The sequence below is a fragment of the Oryctolagus cuniculus genome, chromosome 7, assembly GCF_051225735.1.
Source record: "Oryctolagus cuniculus isolate XC-2025 breed Fujian yellow rabbit chromosome 7, ASM5122573v1, whole genome shotgun sequence".
Lineage (NCBI taxonomy): Eukaryota > Metazoa > Chordata > Mammalia > Lagomorpha > Leporidae > Oryctolagus > Oryctolagus cuniculus.
In genome coordinates this window covers 60788359-60805184 of record NC_142873.1, presented here as the reverse complement: position 1 = coordinate 60805184, position 16826 = coordinate 60788359, and the positions used below count along the sequence as shown (strand labels likewise).

General features: G+C 57.6%; 1 protein-coding gene across 1 annotated transcript; it reads left to right on the top strand.

The window, feature by feature from the left end:
- The first annotated feature begins 8870 nt into the window (after positions 1 to 8870).
- UBL4B (ubiquitin like 4B) lies at positions 8871 to 9570 on the top strand. Its single transcript, XM_008264720.5, has one exon. It carries the CDS (start codon positions 8992 to 8994, stop codon positions 9568 to 9570), a length of 579 nt encoding a protein of 192 aa, XP_008262942.5. The 5' UTR covers positions 8871 to 8991.
- The last annotated feature ends 7256 nt before the right edge of the window (positions 9571 to 16826 follow it).

Genomic DNA, 16826 nt, shown 5'->3' with positions numbered 1-16826 from the left:
GGGGCCCGGGATCGGGGGAACTCCCCTGGGCTACAGGTTCCTGCTACGAATGTGGGTGTATGGTCTTCCAGGGCTGTAAAGCATCTTCCAGATCATTGTCCCAATCCTGCATTTTAACAGCTCACCTGTCTGACTACCTGCAGACGGCCTGAATACCCCCCAGGACACAGCCCTCCGCAGTCCTGCGTGGTAGTTTCCTGGGCCCTGCAATGACTGGGGCTGCAAGTCGGTCCGCTGATGAGCACAATTTTGTGAAGACTTATTTTGTGCCCCCCTGGAGGGATGGAAGAACCAGAGAGGGGCCCTGGCAGCCTGCCTGGGCCCACAGAGAGTGCATGGTAGTCAGCCTGTCTGTGACCACTCGCTGCCTCTTGGGTTCCGGGAATCTCTCATCCTCCTCCATGCCCTGCTGTCTCTGGGTTGGGCTGCGACCATTCTCCAGTTCTGCCACAGCAGAAACCAGGACAGCTCGGCAGGTCAAGGGGAGGGGGACTGGGGCTGGCCCGTAAAACCCTGGGCTCCCTGTAAACCCAGAGTGGGCCTTGGAGAGCCCACAACACTTTTATGTGCTAGTTAAAGGGACTTCCTGTTGTGTCATCAGGATTTACAGGGAGGCGGGTGGGGGTGGGGGGAGGGAAGCCAAGTGCAGCCTCCACCCTGCCACTCAGGGTTCCAGGGGAGCAGGGGGAGGGATGGGGCTTAGCAGCTTCTTAGCTGTCACACTGCATTTTCCAAGCAGGGCCTGTGACGCCCTTGGGGCTTTAAGACCCTGAAGTAGCCACTTGGAAGAGTGTGGATGACCCCGGAAGCCAAGGCCCAGTCCAGGCCAGCAGTGCAGCGCCCACAGCAGGGAGAAGGAGGCCCTGAGACAGAGGCCGAGACCAGGCTGCCCGTGCAGGTTCCAGGCATGCTGGGCTTGGGTATTTGGAGGGTTTCTCAGGAGATCAGTGTCAGGCCATCCTCTGTGCCTGCTGCTGGCAGCCAGGGCTCATGGGTAGCAAGCTCTGTGACTCTGAGAGATGCCCATCCACCATCCTGATTTGCTGTGACACTCTGATGTCCGTGAACTCAAACTTAAAAAAGTTGGGGCTGGCACAGTGGGTTAAGCCCCCGCCTGTGATGCTGGCATTCCATACGGACACTGGTTCGAGTCCTAGCTGCTCCATTTCAGATCCAGCTCCCTGCTTATAAAGCAATGAAGAAGGGTTCAAGTCTTTGGTCCCCTGCCACTCATATGGGAGAACTGGATGAAGCTCCTGGCTTTGGCCTGGCCCAGCCCCCGCTGTTGTAGCCATTTGGGGAGTGAACCAGCAGATGGAAGACTTCTCTGTCTGTCTCTCCCTTCCTGTAACTCTGCCTTTCAAATAAATAAACAAATTAAAAAAAAAATCTAAAAAGTAGAGCAGCATGATCCTAGGGCTCCATCTGCCTGGCGGTTGACGTTTCTCTCTGGGAGCTGAGAAGGGCCCTCCCCTACCTGCTGTGCCACAGCGCCCTATGCCGGCACTCCCAGGGCCTGCCACAGCATCAGGCCACGGCCCCTTGGGTTCTGCCTCCAGACTGTGAGCTGGGTGCCCATAGTGCTGAAGGGAAGAGCAGCATGCACCCAGCCCCACCCCTCACCCCGAGCCACCGTCCCCTTGCTGCCCCCCACACTGCCCATGTGCCTGCCCCATGTTGGAGCGCAGGATCCAGACAGCCAGGTCTGCTAGCCTCTTCTCCTGGGCATTCTCTCCCTGAACCTTGAAGCCCCTTGGCCTCCCTTGAGGACACTGAGGCCCATGGGAGTTGGGTATCAGAGAGGTCCCGGCTAGTGCCCTGCCCAGGGTTCTGTCCCTGTGCCCCCATGGCAGCTGTGCTGTGGGCCTCCCGTGCCAGCAGGCCAGGACCCAGCCAGCATCCGAGATCTTAGCCTCTGCGCTTGGGCCCCACTGACCTGTGTCCATCCACCTGCTCACTGCTCTTGCCATAGCTCTGGCTGCCATCTTCTCCAGCGTCCCTCCTGGGGAGTAGCCACTGGAGGCACAGTGAGCCTCCTAGGCCTGGGACCCTAGGGCTCCATGCCCAGGCCGGAGGATTTCCGCATTGACCTCACGGTGACCCCTGTCCCTGGCCTGCCGCCCCAGGTGCCCGGGGTGGCCTCGGGCCTCTGGCGTTCTTCCCGCTGCTCCGGTCCCCCTCTGCTCCTCTGTGACCCTATTGGGTTTCCCCAGGTCCAGCCGGCCAAACACTGCCATATGGGGGAGTTACATTTCCTGTATATGTGTCAAAATACCAGGGCGGATGTGAAATAGATCAGACATGTATAAAAATAAACTTTTACAGGGTGACTGACTACTCCCCTCCAGGGGGAACCAGCGATTCGCTCTTCATCTGGGGCCCAGAGACTTGGCGGGGGCCTCGGGGACCACTCCCCACACGTGGCTCCCCGCGGCCAGCCTGCCTTTCTTCCTTGGGCTTGGGGCCAACTCCTCCCCTGAAAGGCATTCCCCAGGGGGTCCGTGGGCACGGAAGCCCCTCCCCAGTCAGCCTCGTGATGGGGGAGCAGGCCTGGCTCTTTCTGCTCCTTTCCCCTGTAGCAGACTGGGGCTCTACACCCCAGGGCCCCCCCTAGACTGCAGCCTGACCACCTGATCACCTCCTCCGTCCCCCATAACCTGGTGATGATATCTCGGGTGGGCTTTCCCACTGGGGTCTTGTGAGCCAGGGGTCTTTCTGTCCAGGCAGCCCTGCCTGAGTTTACTGTGAAGGCTTTTCAAGTCATCCGTGTATGGAGGTCACCTTCTCCTCAGCCCGCTGCCGGCCAACAGCATGTGCCTTGGTGCCACTGAATGAGGCTTGTTCTCTTTATTGCTAATGACTTGCACGAAGAAGCATCCTCAGCCTCCCAGCAGGAGTTTCTCCTTGAATCTTTCTGCACTCAGACCCTACCCCTACCCCCTTGCAGGGAGGAGAGGGAGGGATCAGGTTGAGGGGGAGCTTGGGCAGGCACACTGGGGAGATTCCCGCATTGACCACTCAGAGACCCCGAAGCAGCTTGGAGAGAAGACCACACCTGCCAGGCTGTAGGTGCACCACTCCCAACAGAGACAGGCATCTGGTGAGCGGCTGCTGACAGACAGCTTCAGGCAGCAGCTCCGCACCGAAGGACCTGGGTTCTGCCCGGTGGGAATGGATGGGTGTTCAGGATGCCAGAGGAGGCAGTGTTTTTGAGAGGCCAAGGGGAGCTGGGCTGACATCCACCTCCCTTGGCTTCTCCAGGTCTCTCAGTGCGAAGACCCCACATGCCACTCTTGCCAGCCCCTCAAGTCAGGTCCCAGATGCTCGGTGCTCCCCACCTTACTGGGAGCCCTGTCTCTTCCCAGGTAACCAGGTCCCTATGAGAGTAACAGGGTGACTTGTCTGAGTCCCAGGAGCATTTGTTGGGAGATAGGCTTCATGCACACGATGTGGTGAGTTCAGTGTGTAGCTGAGAGGTACCGTGGGGCAGAAGCTCCTATTGGTGACCCCTGGGAGGGCCATCAGCAAGGGTTTCAGTGGTTGCTTGGGCTCCCATACCAGGAACGATTCCATTGAAGGAGTTTTGATAGTCTACGGTGGAGGCCGAGGTAGTCCTGATGAGACCAGGGTTTTCCATGTCGAATTAGATATTTACCCTTTGGCTTTTTTTTTTTCAGAAGATTTCTTTTATTTATTTTAAAGAAAGAGTTAGAGAGAGAGGGAGAGAGAGAGAGAGAGAGAGAGAGAGAGAGGTCTTTCATCCTCTGGCTCACTCCCCAAATGGCCACAACAGCCGGAGTTGCGCTAATCCAAAGCCAGGAGCCAGGGGCTTCTTCTGGGTCTCTCACGTGGGTGCAGGGGCACAAGGGCTTTGGTCATCCTCTGCTGGTTTCCTAGGCACATAAGCAGGGAGCTGGATTGGAAGTGGAGCAGCCAGAACTCGAATTGGTGCCCATACAGGATGCCAGCACGACAGGCTGGGGCTTTAACCTGCTGTGCCACAGAGCCAGCACCCTTTGGCTTTTGACTCCAGCATCTTCTAATGACTGGATACTTGTTGTTAGTGTCACCATCTAGAAGAGCAGGAGGTCAAATACTAAAATGATGAGCAATCTATCCTGCCCTACATCCTACCCACTATTTAGGGATAACTAAGCCCAAGTCAAGTCCAAGTTTATTAGCTCCTTTGGTCAGAGTAATGATCATCCCTTTCAGTCCCAGCATCCTTTGGGAGCAAAGATGCATCTTGTTACATGTTACATCTGCTGTATAGTCTCCATGCAGCCTATCAGGCTGTGGCCTCAGCTGCCAGGGCCCATCAGCTGTCTCCTCCAATCCCTGGCCCCAAGGCAGTTCCTGTGTGGCTCCAAAGACCCTTCCCCAGGCCTCTGACCCAATCAGTGCTGGTGCTGCCCACAGCCTCCTGGAGGACTTTCTTAGTCTGGCGTGCAGGAAGCATTTCCGTAGCTTTAGCCTGGACTGAAGGACGCGGAGGTAGAGGCAGATTCTGTTTCAGGTCCCTTCCCAGAACGTCTACACCTGCTCCTTTTCCTATGACTGAAGAAAATGTCTTCTCTCCCTGTGCCACCTGCACCTCTGGTATGCCACCTACCAAATCCAGTTCCAGCCCGAGCCCTAGGCTTTGCTTGTGGCAAATCTTGCAGGGCAAAGTCCAGTGTAAACACTTGGCACCTATTTAGTGTGTAAGGGATAGTTGTGGAATGCAAACATGAAGCGCAGGTGAATAACCAGCCCTGGGCCTGGTGAACCTGAGCCTTCCCTTGTACCTGGTGCTCCTGGTTGGCCTCTTTGCCGAGCCACGTCTTGCAGCATCCCAGTCTTGACAGTTTATGAGTTACTGCCTGGAGGTTGGCAGCACGTGTAGTACGTCTAAGCGGATGTCACAGTACCACCGCCACCGGCTAAAGCCAGTGATCTTTTTTGCCAGCTGAAATGACGCAGTACAGAATCCAGATGGGCCAAGGAGATGCCCTGTGGTCATGGTGGTCCACGCATCCCCGTATGAGGTAGTGGCCCATAGGCAGCCTCTCCCACAGGACCCACTGGAGCAGGCACCGAGGAAGGGAGGGACTCACTCTGGGCAGCATGGCACTGGGAGGGGTCCTGCTGCTCCCACTGGGGCCCGGAGGGAGGCGGGGAAGGAAGTGCTTGGCTGAGCCCAGCTCAGGCCAGCAGTGTGTCAGAGAGGGAGCAGTAGCCGTGGGTGCTCCCTGGGGACTCCCGTGCTGTGCGGTGCAGGGGTTTAGGGTGTGATGTGTTTAACTCAGAAATTAGGGCTCCAGGAAAGAAGGTTTCTGTGAAGCCGGCTGGTCCCCACTGGCTTTAAGCCCCATATTTACAAAACTGTCTGTATAATGTGCACGCTGCTTGGTAGCAACCTGTCCCGGCCATGTCACTCTCCTCACAGTGGGTGTCTGCCCCTGATGTGGTGCCCAAGGCCTCACGGTGCTGCATATGAGGGCCAGCCTGGGCCATCAGCCTCTGTCTGGGCCATCATGCCTGTGCCCAGAGCCCTAGTACAAGAAGGCAGAGTTCAAGTCCAGCCCTTCTATTCTACAAATGAGGGAGCAGCTCCTACTGTGCCCTGCCCAGGATGGGCATGGACATCTGTGTCCCAGCGTGACCCAAGAGGGGAGGGCAGCCTGCTGGAGGAAAGGGCTTATCTCTGGGTGGGGCTCTGTGCTGGGTCCCCAGGCCTGCTTGGTTGGTGATGGGCACTGGAGTTGGCCAAGGAGGTCACCAGTGACATCTAGTGGTCACAGCAGGCTACAGCAGCTCCCAGCCAGTGTGTCACTTTACTAGGGATGGCAGTGCAGGGCAGCGCCAAGGATGTGTGATCGAGGGTCAAGGCCTGGCAGGAGCTGGGCTGAAGTGGTGTCCCAAGACCTGCTGCCTGCCTCCTGCCCTGAATCACCTCTCCAGCTCAGCACTTCAGCCTCAGTCCCCGAGACCCATGGGACAGGCAGCTGCTGAGCCGACCAGTGCCAGCCAGTGGGCGAGGGGCAGGGAATGGGCTCATCTGTATGCTGAGCACCCACTGTGTGCTAGGCACTGTGGAGAGCAGCCTGGCCTCCTTTCCTGGGCAGCCCCGAGAGCTCCTTCTGTGAGGGGCAGGGGTCCCTGGTGACCCACGCAGGCTGATTGGGGTCTCAGGGAGGCCGGCGTAGGCCCGGGGACCTGCCAGTCCCCACCGCATCGACGTGCATGTGTTCTCTGTCAAGGGCCCTGTGGGGTGCACAAATGTTCAGCCAGCCCCTTCAGCAACACCCCGAGGGGCTTCATGGACCTGGAGCTCACAGACCTGTCCCCAGGCACCCTCCGTGTCGCACCCATCTTCCCTGCCAGACTTCCTGGTGACCCTAACTGTGCTTGGAGTTGTTTTCCAGAAGGATCCGAGCCCACAGCTCTTCACAGGCTCATTCCTTTTCCTCAGCTCACAAACCCCCCCATCACCCCTCCCCCCATTATTCGTGGTTTGCATGCTCTCATCACACAGCCGTATTTTCTCACATTAATTACATCCTTAGGACAAATGATTACCTGGAAAAGCTTATGACATTTTTCAAGCTCCAAATGTGATTTGAGGGTGCAGCAAGGTGCCCCCTCCGACCCTCTCGGGGAGGGCAAGGGGGCCTCCAGGGCACAGGCGCAGGGGTTGGGTGATGACCATCTCCCCGAGCCTCTCCTGACACCACGAATTCGGAAGCTGCTCTCTTTGTGGTCCACTGGGATGCTGGGCCTGTCCAGACCAAGTAGCTTGATTTGGAGGGTATGGCCCTCAAAACCCCTCTCCCAGGGCACCTGCCTGCACGAGAGGCAGGGCCTGGGCTAGAGCTCTTCTGTTCTTCTGGAAGCCCAGGGCTTCTCCAGTCACTCTCTGCCCAGCTGGGTAGGTGGGACTGAGGGGGAGGGGCTGGAGGCAGGCATCACCCTGCAAGCTGCAAACTCTGGCACCTGCCCCTTCCTCAGACACTCCATAGCTTGGAGGAGAGATTACAGGCCACTCTGGTTCCAGGTTTATCTTCCTTTTGCCACCTGCAGACAGCGATTCAAACCTTAGCCCTCCAGGCAGCCTTCCTGGATTAACTCTGCTCTGGGCAGTTCCTGGATGATATGGCCCCCATCCCATCCCATCTGATGGTTTGGCCAGCACAGGGGTCCTGTCTTCCAGGGACTGAGAGCTCCCAGATAGTGAGGGAGAAGCCTCATCCACCCCCAGCTCACTCCGCCTGGATGCCCTGCCGTCATCACCATTGAGTCTGCTGGTCCTCCAGCCCCTGTGTGTGTATTTGCAAATTCCATATTTCAGATGCACCGGGGGAGTTGGCTGTTGAAAGAACTACTACAGAAGATCTCTTGGTAAAGACTGGAATCATGCTATGATTTATTTTTTTTACATAATTTCAGCTTTTCCCATCTCTAGGGGAGAAGGCAGCGGCAAGGAGAGGCTGCAGGCTGATGTCTTTCTTTGCACGGCCTGCTGTACTGGGCCCTGCAGGCCGGCAATGTCTCTGAATTTTGTCTTCATGTTTCAAGGCCTTCTGTGCACTGCTGGAGGCAGGGGATGGGAAGATGGGTGAGGCGCAGCCCCGCCCTCCCGGAACTGGCGAGGGAGATGCAGAATTGAAACAGGTGCATCAGCACAGGTATGTTCCAGGGGAGCCATGCTTACACGAAGGGGGTTGGATTGTCTCTGCCCAGACCTGGGGAAAGCAGAGACAGGCTTCCTGGAGGATGCGGTGTTACAGCAGAGTTTTGAAGGACGGGTTGGGGTGGGACAGCAAGTAAAGGAAAGGGCAGGTGGATGTGGCAGGAATGGAGGCTGAAAGTGGGGAGAGCTGAGGCTGGGGTGCAGGCAGGGGGCCAGGCCAGGGAGGCTGCTCTGATTCCAAAAACAAAGGAGAGTGACCTGGATTGCTGGCCTTGCCTTTACTTTAGGAAGATTCCCCTGGCCTCGGCATGAATGGCCCCAGGGTGGAGGTGCTGGGCAAGAGATGAGCTGGAGCCACAGCCCAGGCCCTGCCCTCTCCCACTGCAAGCTCCATCCCTGAAGGCCTCGGGCCTTCTTGCTGCAGGCACCTGCAGATCTCTGAGGTCGCAGAAGCATGCTCTGCACACCCGCGGGCCAGCGAGCCCAGGACTGGCCCTCGGACACTGGAGCCGGAGCAGGAAGAGCCGTCTCCTGGCATCTCAGGGGCCCAGCTCAGGGGTCTCCCACGCAGCCTCCTGAGCTCCCAGCAGGATTTCAGGGAGGGCGGCTATTCGTGGGCTCCTTGAGCTCCCGCTGGGTCCCTTCCTTCCTGTCCTTTCTCTCCTCCACCTCCTACTGGTGAATCCTGGAACTGCCTCCCGCCTACTTGAATATGAGAGGATTTCAAAACAGCTCTCTGGTAAAATAAACTTATCTTTTCCTTCCATTTTCCACGGACTTTTTGAATTTCACACTCTGATCCCTGTCTCAGGGACAAGTGGCCAACAGACAGAAGTCGCTCGGTCAGGTCAGGCGGTCTGAAAGCGTCCCGGAGGCCGAAGGTGTCCATTTTGACACGACTGTCCCTGCAGGTGCAGGTCCTGGCACAGTGGGGGCGCTGTTTGGTACTTGGCATTGCTGAGCCCACAGGCCTGACGTGTCCAGTCCTCGTGTCCCCTCTCTCCACTCTTCCTTAGCCCTGCATTTTCTTTCCCGGCCCCCCTTCCTCTCTTTCGCCCTCCTTTCTCCTCTCAAAGAAATGATGCTCTCGGCCCCACATGCCCCCCTGCCACCCCGACCGTTCCTTTCTGGAGATGAGCCCTCCCACGGCATTATGACATCACTGAGCAGTAGCCAATGGCTCTGCACCAGGCCTGGCCCTTGGCCTCCTGGGACCGTGGCCCTCTGTCGACAGGGAGAAGTCAGCCACTCCTGCGGGGCCCCTTGATCTTCAGGGAGCTCCCAGAGCATGGATCCCTCCTGACTGCCCCCTTGGCCCGATGATCCTCACGGTCAAGCTGCTGCTGGGCCGGAGATGTAGCGTGAAGGTGTCGGGGCAAGAGAGTGTGGCCACGCTGAAGAAGCTGGTGTCGCAGCAGCTGCAGGTGCCCGAGGAGCAGCAGCACCTGCTTTTCCGCGGCCAGCTCCTGGCTGATGACAAGTGCCTCTCCGACTACTGCATCGGGCCCAATGCCTCCATCAACGTCATTGTGCGACCCTTGGAGACGACCACACTGGAGACAGCCCAGCAGGCCCAGGCCCAGGCCCAGCCCCTGTGGCACCAGCTGGACCGGGTCCTGGCCAGACACTTTGGGCCGCAGGATGCCAAGGCCGTGCTGCAGCTGCTGAGGCAGGAGCACGAGGGGCGCCTGCAGAGGGTGAGCCTGCAGGACCTGGAGCAGCTGGCACAGTGCCTCTTGGCAGAGCAGTGGTGCGTGGAGCCAGCCGGAGAGGGGAGCCTGAGGTCATGGTCTCGGGGCTCCTGCAACAAAGAGGAGCAGGAGGAGGAGGAGAAAGAGAAAGAGAAGGAGGAGGCAGCGGCGGAGGAGGCGGAGGCAGAGGCGGCGGCTGATCAGTAACTGGACCGTCCATTCATTTGCACTCTGGGCTTCTCCTAGCCTCAAGCTCATGTATTCCCCTGTGACTTTTCCCACTGCCGCCTCCTAATGTAGATGCATTGCACCCCTCCTTTTCCTTTTTTTAAATGTATGAGAGAGAGAGAATGAATGAGAGAGAATGTGAATGAATGAATGAGAGTGAGAGAAAATGCATCTGTTCTCTAGTTCCCTCCCCAAAAACCCACAATGGCTGGGGCTGGACCAGATGGAAGCCAGGAGCTAGGAACTCCATCCAGGTCTCTCAGGCAAGTGGCGGGGGCCCAACTACTTAAGCCGTCAGCCGCTGCCTCCCAGGGTCTCCATTAGCAGGAAGCTGGAATTGGGAGCAGAGCTGGGTCTTGAACCCAGGCAGCCAGGCTGCGCTGCTAGGCTGAACACCTGCTCCCACAGCACTGATTTGAAGCTTTAAAGCAGCTGGAGGATTTTTGGACTGTTCTGCCCCTCTAGGGCCTGAGGTCTCCCCCTCCCACTGTGAAATGCGAAGGCTTCCATGCCCATCTGCATTGGTTCTCATCATCCAAGGGAACTCTATTTAAAAATTTTTTTTTAAATTTAAATTTAAAAATTTTAAAGATTTACTTATGCAAAAGGCAGAGTTGGGGGGGGGGGAGGGAAAGACCTATTGCTGGTTCACTTCCCAAATGGCCAAGGGCACTCCTACAAGGACTGTCAGACACCACACCCCTATCTTCAGTTTGGGCAGCTTTGTCTGTGCATGCCCAGAAACTGCCCAGGGTGACAGCAACCCCCTGGCCCAGAGTGCCCAGGGCTCCCAGCAGACCCTCTTTCTCCTTTGGAAGAGAAAGGCAGTGTGGATTTATTTTCTTCCATGCTCAGACCACAGCACCTACCCCTAAGCCCCCTGGACTGCCAAGATAAGAGGACTGTCAGGTAGCTGCCCCTGCCCTCTGGGTGGAGCTGTCCCTGCATCCCACTTACTTGGGTTTCCACGGCTTCAGGGGCAGGGGCCTCAGAGGGGGTGGAGGGGGAGAGAGCACCTGCTGTGAGCCAGGCGGGGAGCTCTCAGATGGACCTGGGATGGCAGGACACCGAGCCTCAGGCAGAAGAGTTGTGCAAAGCCACGTGCTTATGATGGCTTAGGGGACCGAGCCAGGGCCACTTGTCTCCAGTCTTATCTATCGGCTGGAACCACTGGGCTCCTGTTGCTGCCCAGCACTGCTCAAAGCTTGCTGGGAGTCTTGTGACAGCCGTCAGAGCAAGTGCAGAGCCTGGAGTCTGGAGAGAGAGGGCGAGGGATGCAGCTGTGGACAGCAAGCCACAGCCCCGAGCCAGAGCTCAGCTGGTGTGGCCAGGCGGCCAGGTGCCTCCAAGGGCCCTGGGTTCAGCATGGAAGGTTCAGAACCCTGCAGGCTACAGGAAAAACTAGGTCTTTTCTGTGTTCTTGGGGGGAGGGGGCGGTCCTTGGTGAGGGCTGAGGTGCCTCTATGTTGTGTGAGTGGTAGGGAGGGGCGGGGGGCTCCCACAGCTGGGGTCCCCTCTTCACTGCTGACATCCATGAAGTGCTATTATTGCAAAAGTGTCCATGCTGGCTGGGGCTGGAGGGCAGGGGCTAAAAGAGAGGAAGAAGCCGGGCCGGCCTCCCTGGGGCGGGCGCCTACCATCTGTCCCAGCCCTCCCCAGTGTTGGGCTAATGCACCTTACTTGTCTGAAGCTCTGGTTCTCCACCTGTTACACAGAGGTTCTTGTCATGGTGTCTCATTACCCACAGGGCTTGGGGAGGGTTGGAGGTGAGGACCGCAGGAGGAGGGGTGATGTCTCCTGGGGCGGGCACTGCAGCCATGGCAGGCACCTGCTGGGAAGACTTCCATCTGTGTGAGCCCATCCCTGGCCTTGCTCTTCTCCCACCAGCCCAGAGGAGCGGAAAGTCGGGGGCTCTGAGGGTATGAAGGACGACTCCAGGGGGCCACCAGGGACTCAGCACCCCCAGGTTGGAGTGGGGATCCTAAGCCTGCTCCTGGAGTCCCATCTGGGTGGTCTCTTGGTGCTGGGCCCAGCATGCTCTGCAGGGGAGGCCTCTGGACAGTTCTATGAGTGTATGTGTGTGCAGGGGGAGCACCATTGGCAGAGGTGGACGAGCCTATGACCTTCACATTGGGGCACCCATAGCCCATTTTTGGGAACGCTGAGAGTGATGAAAATAAGTGGGCCATTTTGTTCCTGGCTGGCATGAAGGGCAGGGTCAGTCTTTGCTGTGCTCTCCAGTTGGTGTGAGTGTCAGGGCTGGCCAGGAGCAGGTCAGCTCAGACCACAGCACCTACCCCTCAGTTAGCTGTCCCCTACATGGCCAGAGAGGAAGTTTCCAGCTCCAAAGTGGGAAGAAGAGAAGTTGGTCTGCCCTTCCATGCCATGGTGCACCTGCCCCTACTGACGTCCCCCTGCCAAGTCCCCACCCCCCACCCTCCGCCCCCACCCCTGTCCTGCCCCTGAAAAGCTGGACGTGGGAGTAGATGCAAGCAAGAGTACCCAGCAACTTGTTCCTGCTCCCAGAGAGAGCTGTCCTCAGTGTGGGGTGACAGGCTCTGTCCCCTTGTGGGTGAATTTACACTTAACTGGTACAGCAGGCGGGAGAGGTGGGAACAGCCTACAAAAACCCAGCCATGAGTTAGAATCCTGTGCTGTTTGGAGGGCCCTAGCTCTCGGTCACCACTGGGAGGGGTCTGTTCTCTGACCACTTTTGTCTTACTTCCAACTGAAAATGTGCCAGCAAACCAGCGAGGGCTCCTTCCTCCCTTCTCGGCTCCACACTGGCAGGGGCGGGGGAAGGGGTTGATGCTCTTCTTAAACTGCAGCCTCGCCCTTAACTCCCCTGCCACAAGGAGACACATGTGTCCTTACAGGTCACCGCTTTGCTCAAGTGCCAGGTGCCTCAGGACAGCCAGCTTTGCGTTCCCATCCACAGAGAACCCTGCCTCCACCTCCTAGCTTTTTCCTGGGTCACCTGTGGGCCAGCAGTCCTCAGTCCCCTGGGCCCTGGAGAAAGTCTCTGTGATGGAAGCCGACGCAGCATCCTGATCCGTGTGCCATGTCTTCAGCTCTTTATTCTTCCCCTGTAAGCACCCATGGACCTGTCTCTGGGCTACTGTAACACAGTGCCTTAGACGGGGTAATCTGCAAACAGGAATGTGCTCACAGTTCTGGAGGCTTCAAGTTCAAGATCAAGGTGCCAGCAGATTCGGTGTCCGGCAAAGGCTGGTTCCTCATTGACAGCGCCTTCTCTGTGCCCTCACCAGGCAAAAGTGTAAACACGCTCCCTTCAAACCCCCTTATAAGGGCACTAACCCCAACCATCATTTCCCATGGGTCCCCGCCTCTTCACACCATCACATGGAGGATTAAGTCTCAACACATGACTGTGGGGAGACGACCAGCATTCAGACCACAGCAGCCTCTTCTCACGTGCCGGGATTTGTGTGCTGGGGACTTAGGCTGGTAGATGGACAGGGAGAAAGGGTTTTCCAGCTTACAGCTTACAGGTTCTCAGTTCAAGGTCAGATGGCCCCATTAGTCTGGCGTCTGGTGGAGGCTGGCCAGGCTGGAACAGGTGCAAAGGAGCAATCACATGGTGAGGCGGGAAGCTGGGAGAGACACAGGAAGCACACTCGGCTTAAACAACTGACTTTCCCATGAGAACCACCTTTTGAGAGCAAGCCCCCAGTGACCTAAAGGAAGACCTCCCATCAGGCCCATCACCCTGAGGCCATGATGATATGTCAACCCTCAGTCCATCAACTCTTAACATCAGACATCAGAATTTATTTTAAAAATAATTTATTTGGAAGTTAAGAGAGAGGGGGGGCCGGCACTGTGGCATAGCTGGTAAAGCCACCGCCTGCAGTGCTGGCATCCCATATGGGTGGCCATTTGAGTCCTGGATGCTCCACTTCCAATCCAGCTCTCTGCTATGGCCTGGGAAAGCAGTACGAGATGGCCCCAGTCCTCGGGCTCCTGCACCCATGTGGGAGACCCAGAAGAAGCTCCTGGCTCCTGGCTTCGGATTGGCCCAGCTCTGGCCATTGTAGCCATTTGGGGAGTGAACCAGCGGATGAAAGACCTCTGTCTCTCTGCCTCTGCCTGTGCCTCTCTGCAACTCTGCCTTTCAAATAAATAAATCAAAAAAAAAAAAAAAGTGCTACAGAGAAAGAAGGAAAGACAAATACAGAGAGCTATTCCATCTGCTGTTCACTCCCCAGACGGCCACCTGGACTGGGCCAGGCCGAAGCCAGAAGCCAGGAGCTTCCTCCAAGTCTGCCATGTGGGTGGCAGGGGCCCAAGCTGCTTTGCCCAGGTTCATTAGCAGGGAGCTAGATCGGAAGCAGAGCAGCTGAGACAGGAACCACGGCCCACATGGGATGCTGGCATTACAGGCAGCGGCTTTACCTGCTACGCCACAACGCCGGCCCCAGACATAGAGGTTGAAATGACAGCATGGTTTTGAGGAGCCAAATCCTGTTCAGTCTGTAGCAGAAAGGCTCACAAGGGCTGAAACTACATTGTCAAGTGTGTTATATCGAGCAGGGGGCACGTGGCACTTGTTATCTCTTGCTGTGCAACAACTGTGAACTTAGCAGCTGTAACACAACACGGGCTGCGTCTCAATTCCGTGGCCTGGCTTACGTGTGCCCCTCTAGGGTCTCACAGGGCTTCAGTGAAGATGGTGACGGGACTGTGTTCTCATCTGCAGACTCGACGGAGGAAGGGTCCACACTCAACCTGACTCCACTCAGGGACTGCTCTGGGGCAGAGCCCACACAGGTGCAGCACCAGGGGTTGCAGCTTCTCGGTGGGTGTTGGTTGGAGGCTGCCTGAATGCTTCCCCAACACGGCTTCCTTCTTTCCCAAGCCTGCAAGGAGATTCTCTAGAGTGAGTTAGCAAGCCCAAGTCTTACGCAGTGTAAGGTAATGAAGGCAGTGAGATCCATCACCTTTGCTAGGTTCTTTCAGCAGCAGGTCACAGGCCCCATTCCCATCCGAAGGGATGGTATTGTGCAAAGGCAGGGGTAGCAGCAGGTGCAGATGCCTGCCCACCACAGTAGGTGTTGATTATGTCATTATGTGTTATACATGTATGAAATCACTGATAGTAGACCAGTTAAAGTGTTCTGCTCAGCCAGGGGGCCGTGGGGGCACAGATGAGGCTCTGAGTCTCAGGGAGGCATCAAGCATTTTGGCTGGTGAAAGATGGGACTAGGACATAGTCGTGGACACCCAGGGCTCCACATGTCACCCCGGAGAATTGTCACTTGGCACTGCATCTGCCCTTGCTGGATGCCTTGTGACACCCAGAGACATGCAGACACACAGGTACACGCAAGGTGCACACTTGCAAACACAGAGACCCACCAGATGGGGTCTGCAGCAGCAGAGCCACGTTTGCAGAAGTGAGCTTTAGGCCCTGGACCACTTACAGGATCCGAGGCCCAGACCTTGCTTTTCTGGGTTCAGGCTGTGAGGACCCCGCTGATCTGGCCCAGCCAGAAGACTCAAGTCAGCAAATTCAAGGACACAAAGGAAAGACCTTGCAGAGTCAAGTTTGGGAACTGCTAGGACTACAGGAAGAGGTGGCCTGGACCAAGTTTGCTGTCATCAAGGGATGCATCGTGTCGTTCCTAAGAATACACAGAGTCTCTCTGTGTCCCTCTCTGTGCATTGGGTGCCAGTTAGGCTTCGTAAGTGACCCTGTGCATGCATATTAGTCCACCTGGGTCTGGGGGCAGAGATCCCCCGCCCTGTGTGGACTCTTCAAAGTGGCATGTGTGCCTTCCCCACTCCAGCCTGGCCGACTCTCCCTGTGCTCTGGGCTGGGGTTGGGGGGCTGCTGGCATGTGGCAGGGGAGTGGCCAGAGGCCGGGCTGCCCTGGGTCCTGCTGCTGAGCCAGCTGTCACTCACGGCCAAGCCCAGGTCCTGGTGCCCTCGAGAGCAGATGGTGCTCCTGGCCGCTGCCTCAGCTGCCTCCTCCCCTCTTGGGTCACCTTTCCCCTTTTCCTGTCCTTTCCGCGTTTCTCTCTCAGCTCCCTCCTCTCTGACCACAGCAGCGCCCACTTGGCTGCATTGTTTGGACATCTGGGTCCTTCCTTTCTGCTCCTTCTCACTCTTGCTCATGTCTGCTCCTGCCCACCCCCCTGCCCACCTTCCCCTTCCTCCCACTCCCTGCAGCCATCAGAAGCTGCCCTTCTATTCAATGCCAGCAGCTCTTCTCCGCGTCCTCCCACATGTCCCCATTGGCACTGGGCAGGCAAGGACAGGGGAACCTACTCCCCTATGTTCCTGACGCTCAATACCAACTCCTAGGCACATCTACCCAGCACGGTGCTTGAGTGTGGCATTGCACCAGGTGCCCGTTCGCTAATGGATCCCCCGGGGCAGACATGACACACACCCAGAGAAAGGGCGTGGCCACCTGCACACCCAGAGTCGCCACAACATGGGCTTACTCACAGCCAGACGTGCTGGCCAGGAGGTGGGACTGCCCAGCAGGCACCTGTGTACTGGGGGAGTGTGAGCAGGCCCAGTAGGTGTTCCAGCCGCAGTGGCCAGCAGCTGGGGTGTGGGACCCAGGCACTTCCTCCTGCAGCTCTGCTGGCACCGGGCATCAGCACTCTTGGCTCAGCTCCCGCCCTCCCTCCTGGCCCCTCCCCTGGGGGGCTCCAGGGCTGTAAATCCCACTCTGGAAAGGACTGCAACTCCAAGAGCCCAGCAGGAAGCCCCAGCGCCCGCACAGCTCCTGCCTGCCCCTGGCTCTCTCTACAGCGCTTCCCATCAAGGTGATTTAAGAGCTCCAGGGCTGCCTTTAGGGGAAAAATCTGAGGCCACTACTGCTGCCAGCCAGGAAAACTGTGCTGCCCGCTGCCTGGGGGCCAGGTCTGTCCTGAGGCCGCCCGCTGCCCTTGGATGCCCCAGGCCGGGCCGCTGCTCATGAGTCTCAGCCCCAGGATCAAAGCCGCTGTCCATCACAGAGGGCAGCGTCGAGGCCCTCAGAGCTGCTCCCTCCTCCCATCCAGACCACCTCAGGCCACTGTTGCCACTTAAACCTGAACATTCGTTGCAGGCAGTCCCAGTCTTTCCAGGAGTCCCCTGAACTCCTTCTCCTCTACTTCCCTGGCCATACCCAAGGCCAGGGCTCCTGCTGCAGACCCGACTTTCTCCACCCACTGCTGCCCTCGTCCCTGCAGCCCAGCCTGGTTGAAAGAAGAGAAGC

Excerpts from the sequence above, each read along its gene's own strand:
- UBL4B (XM_008264720.5), top strand. The coding sequence starts at position 8,992 with ATGATCCTCACGGTCAAGCTGCTGCTGGGCCGGAGATGTAGCGTGAAG.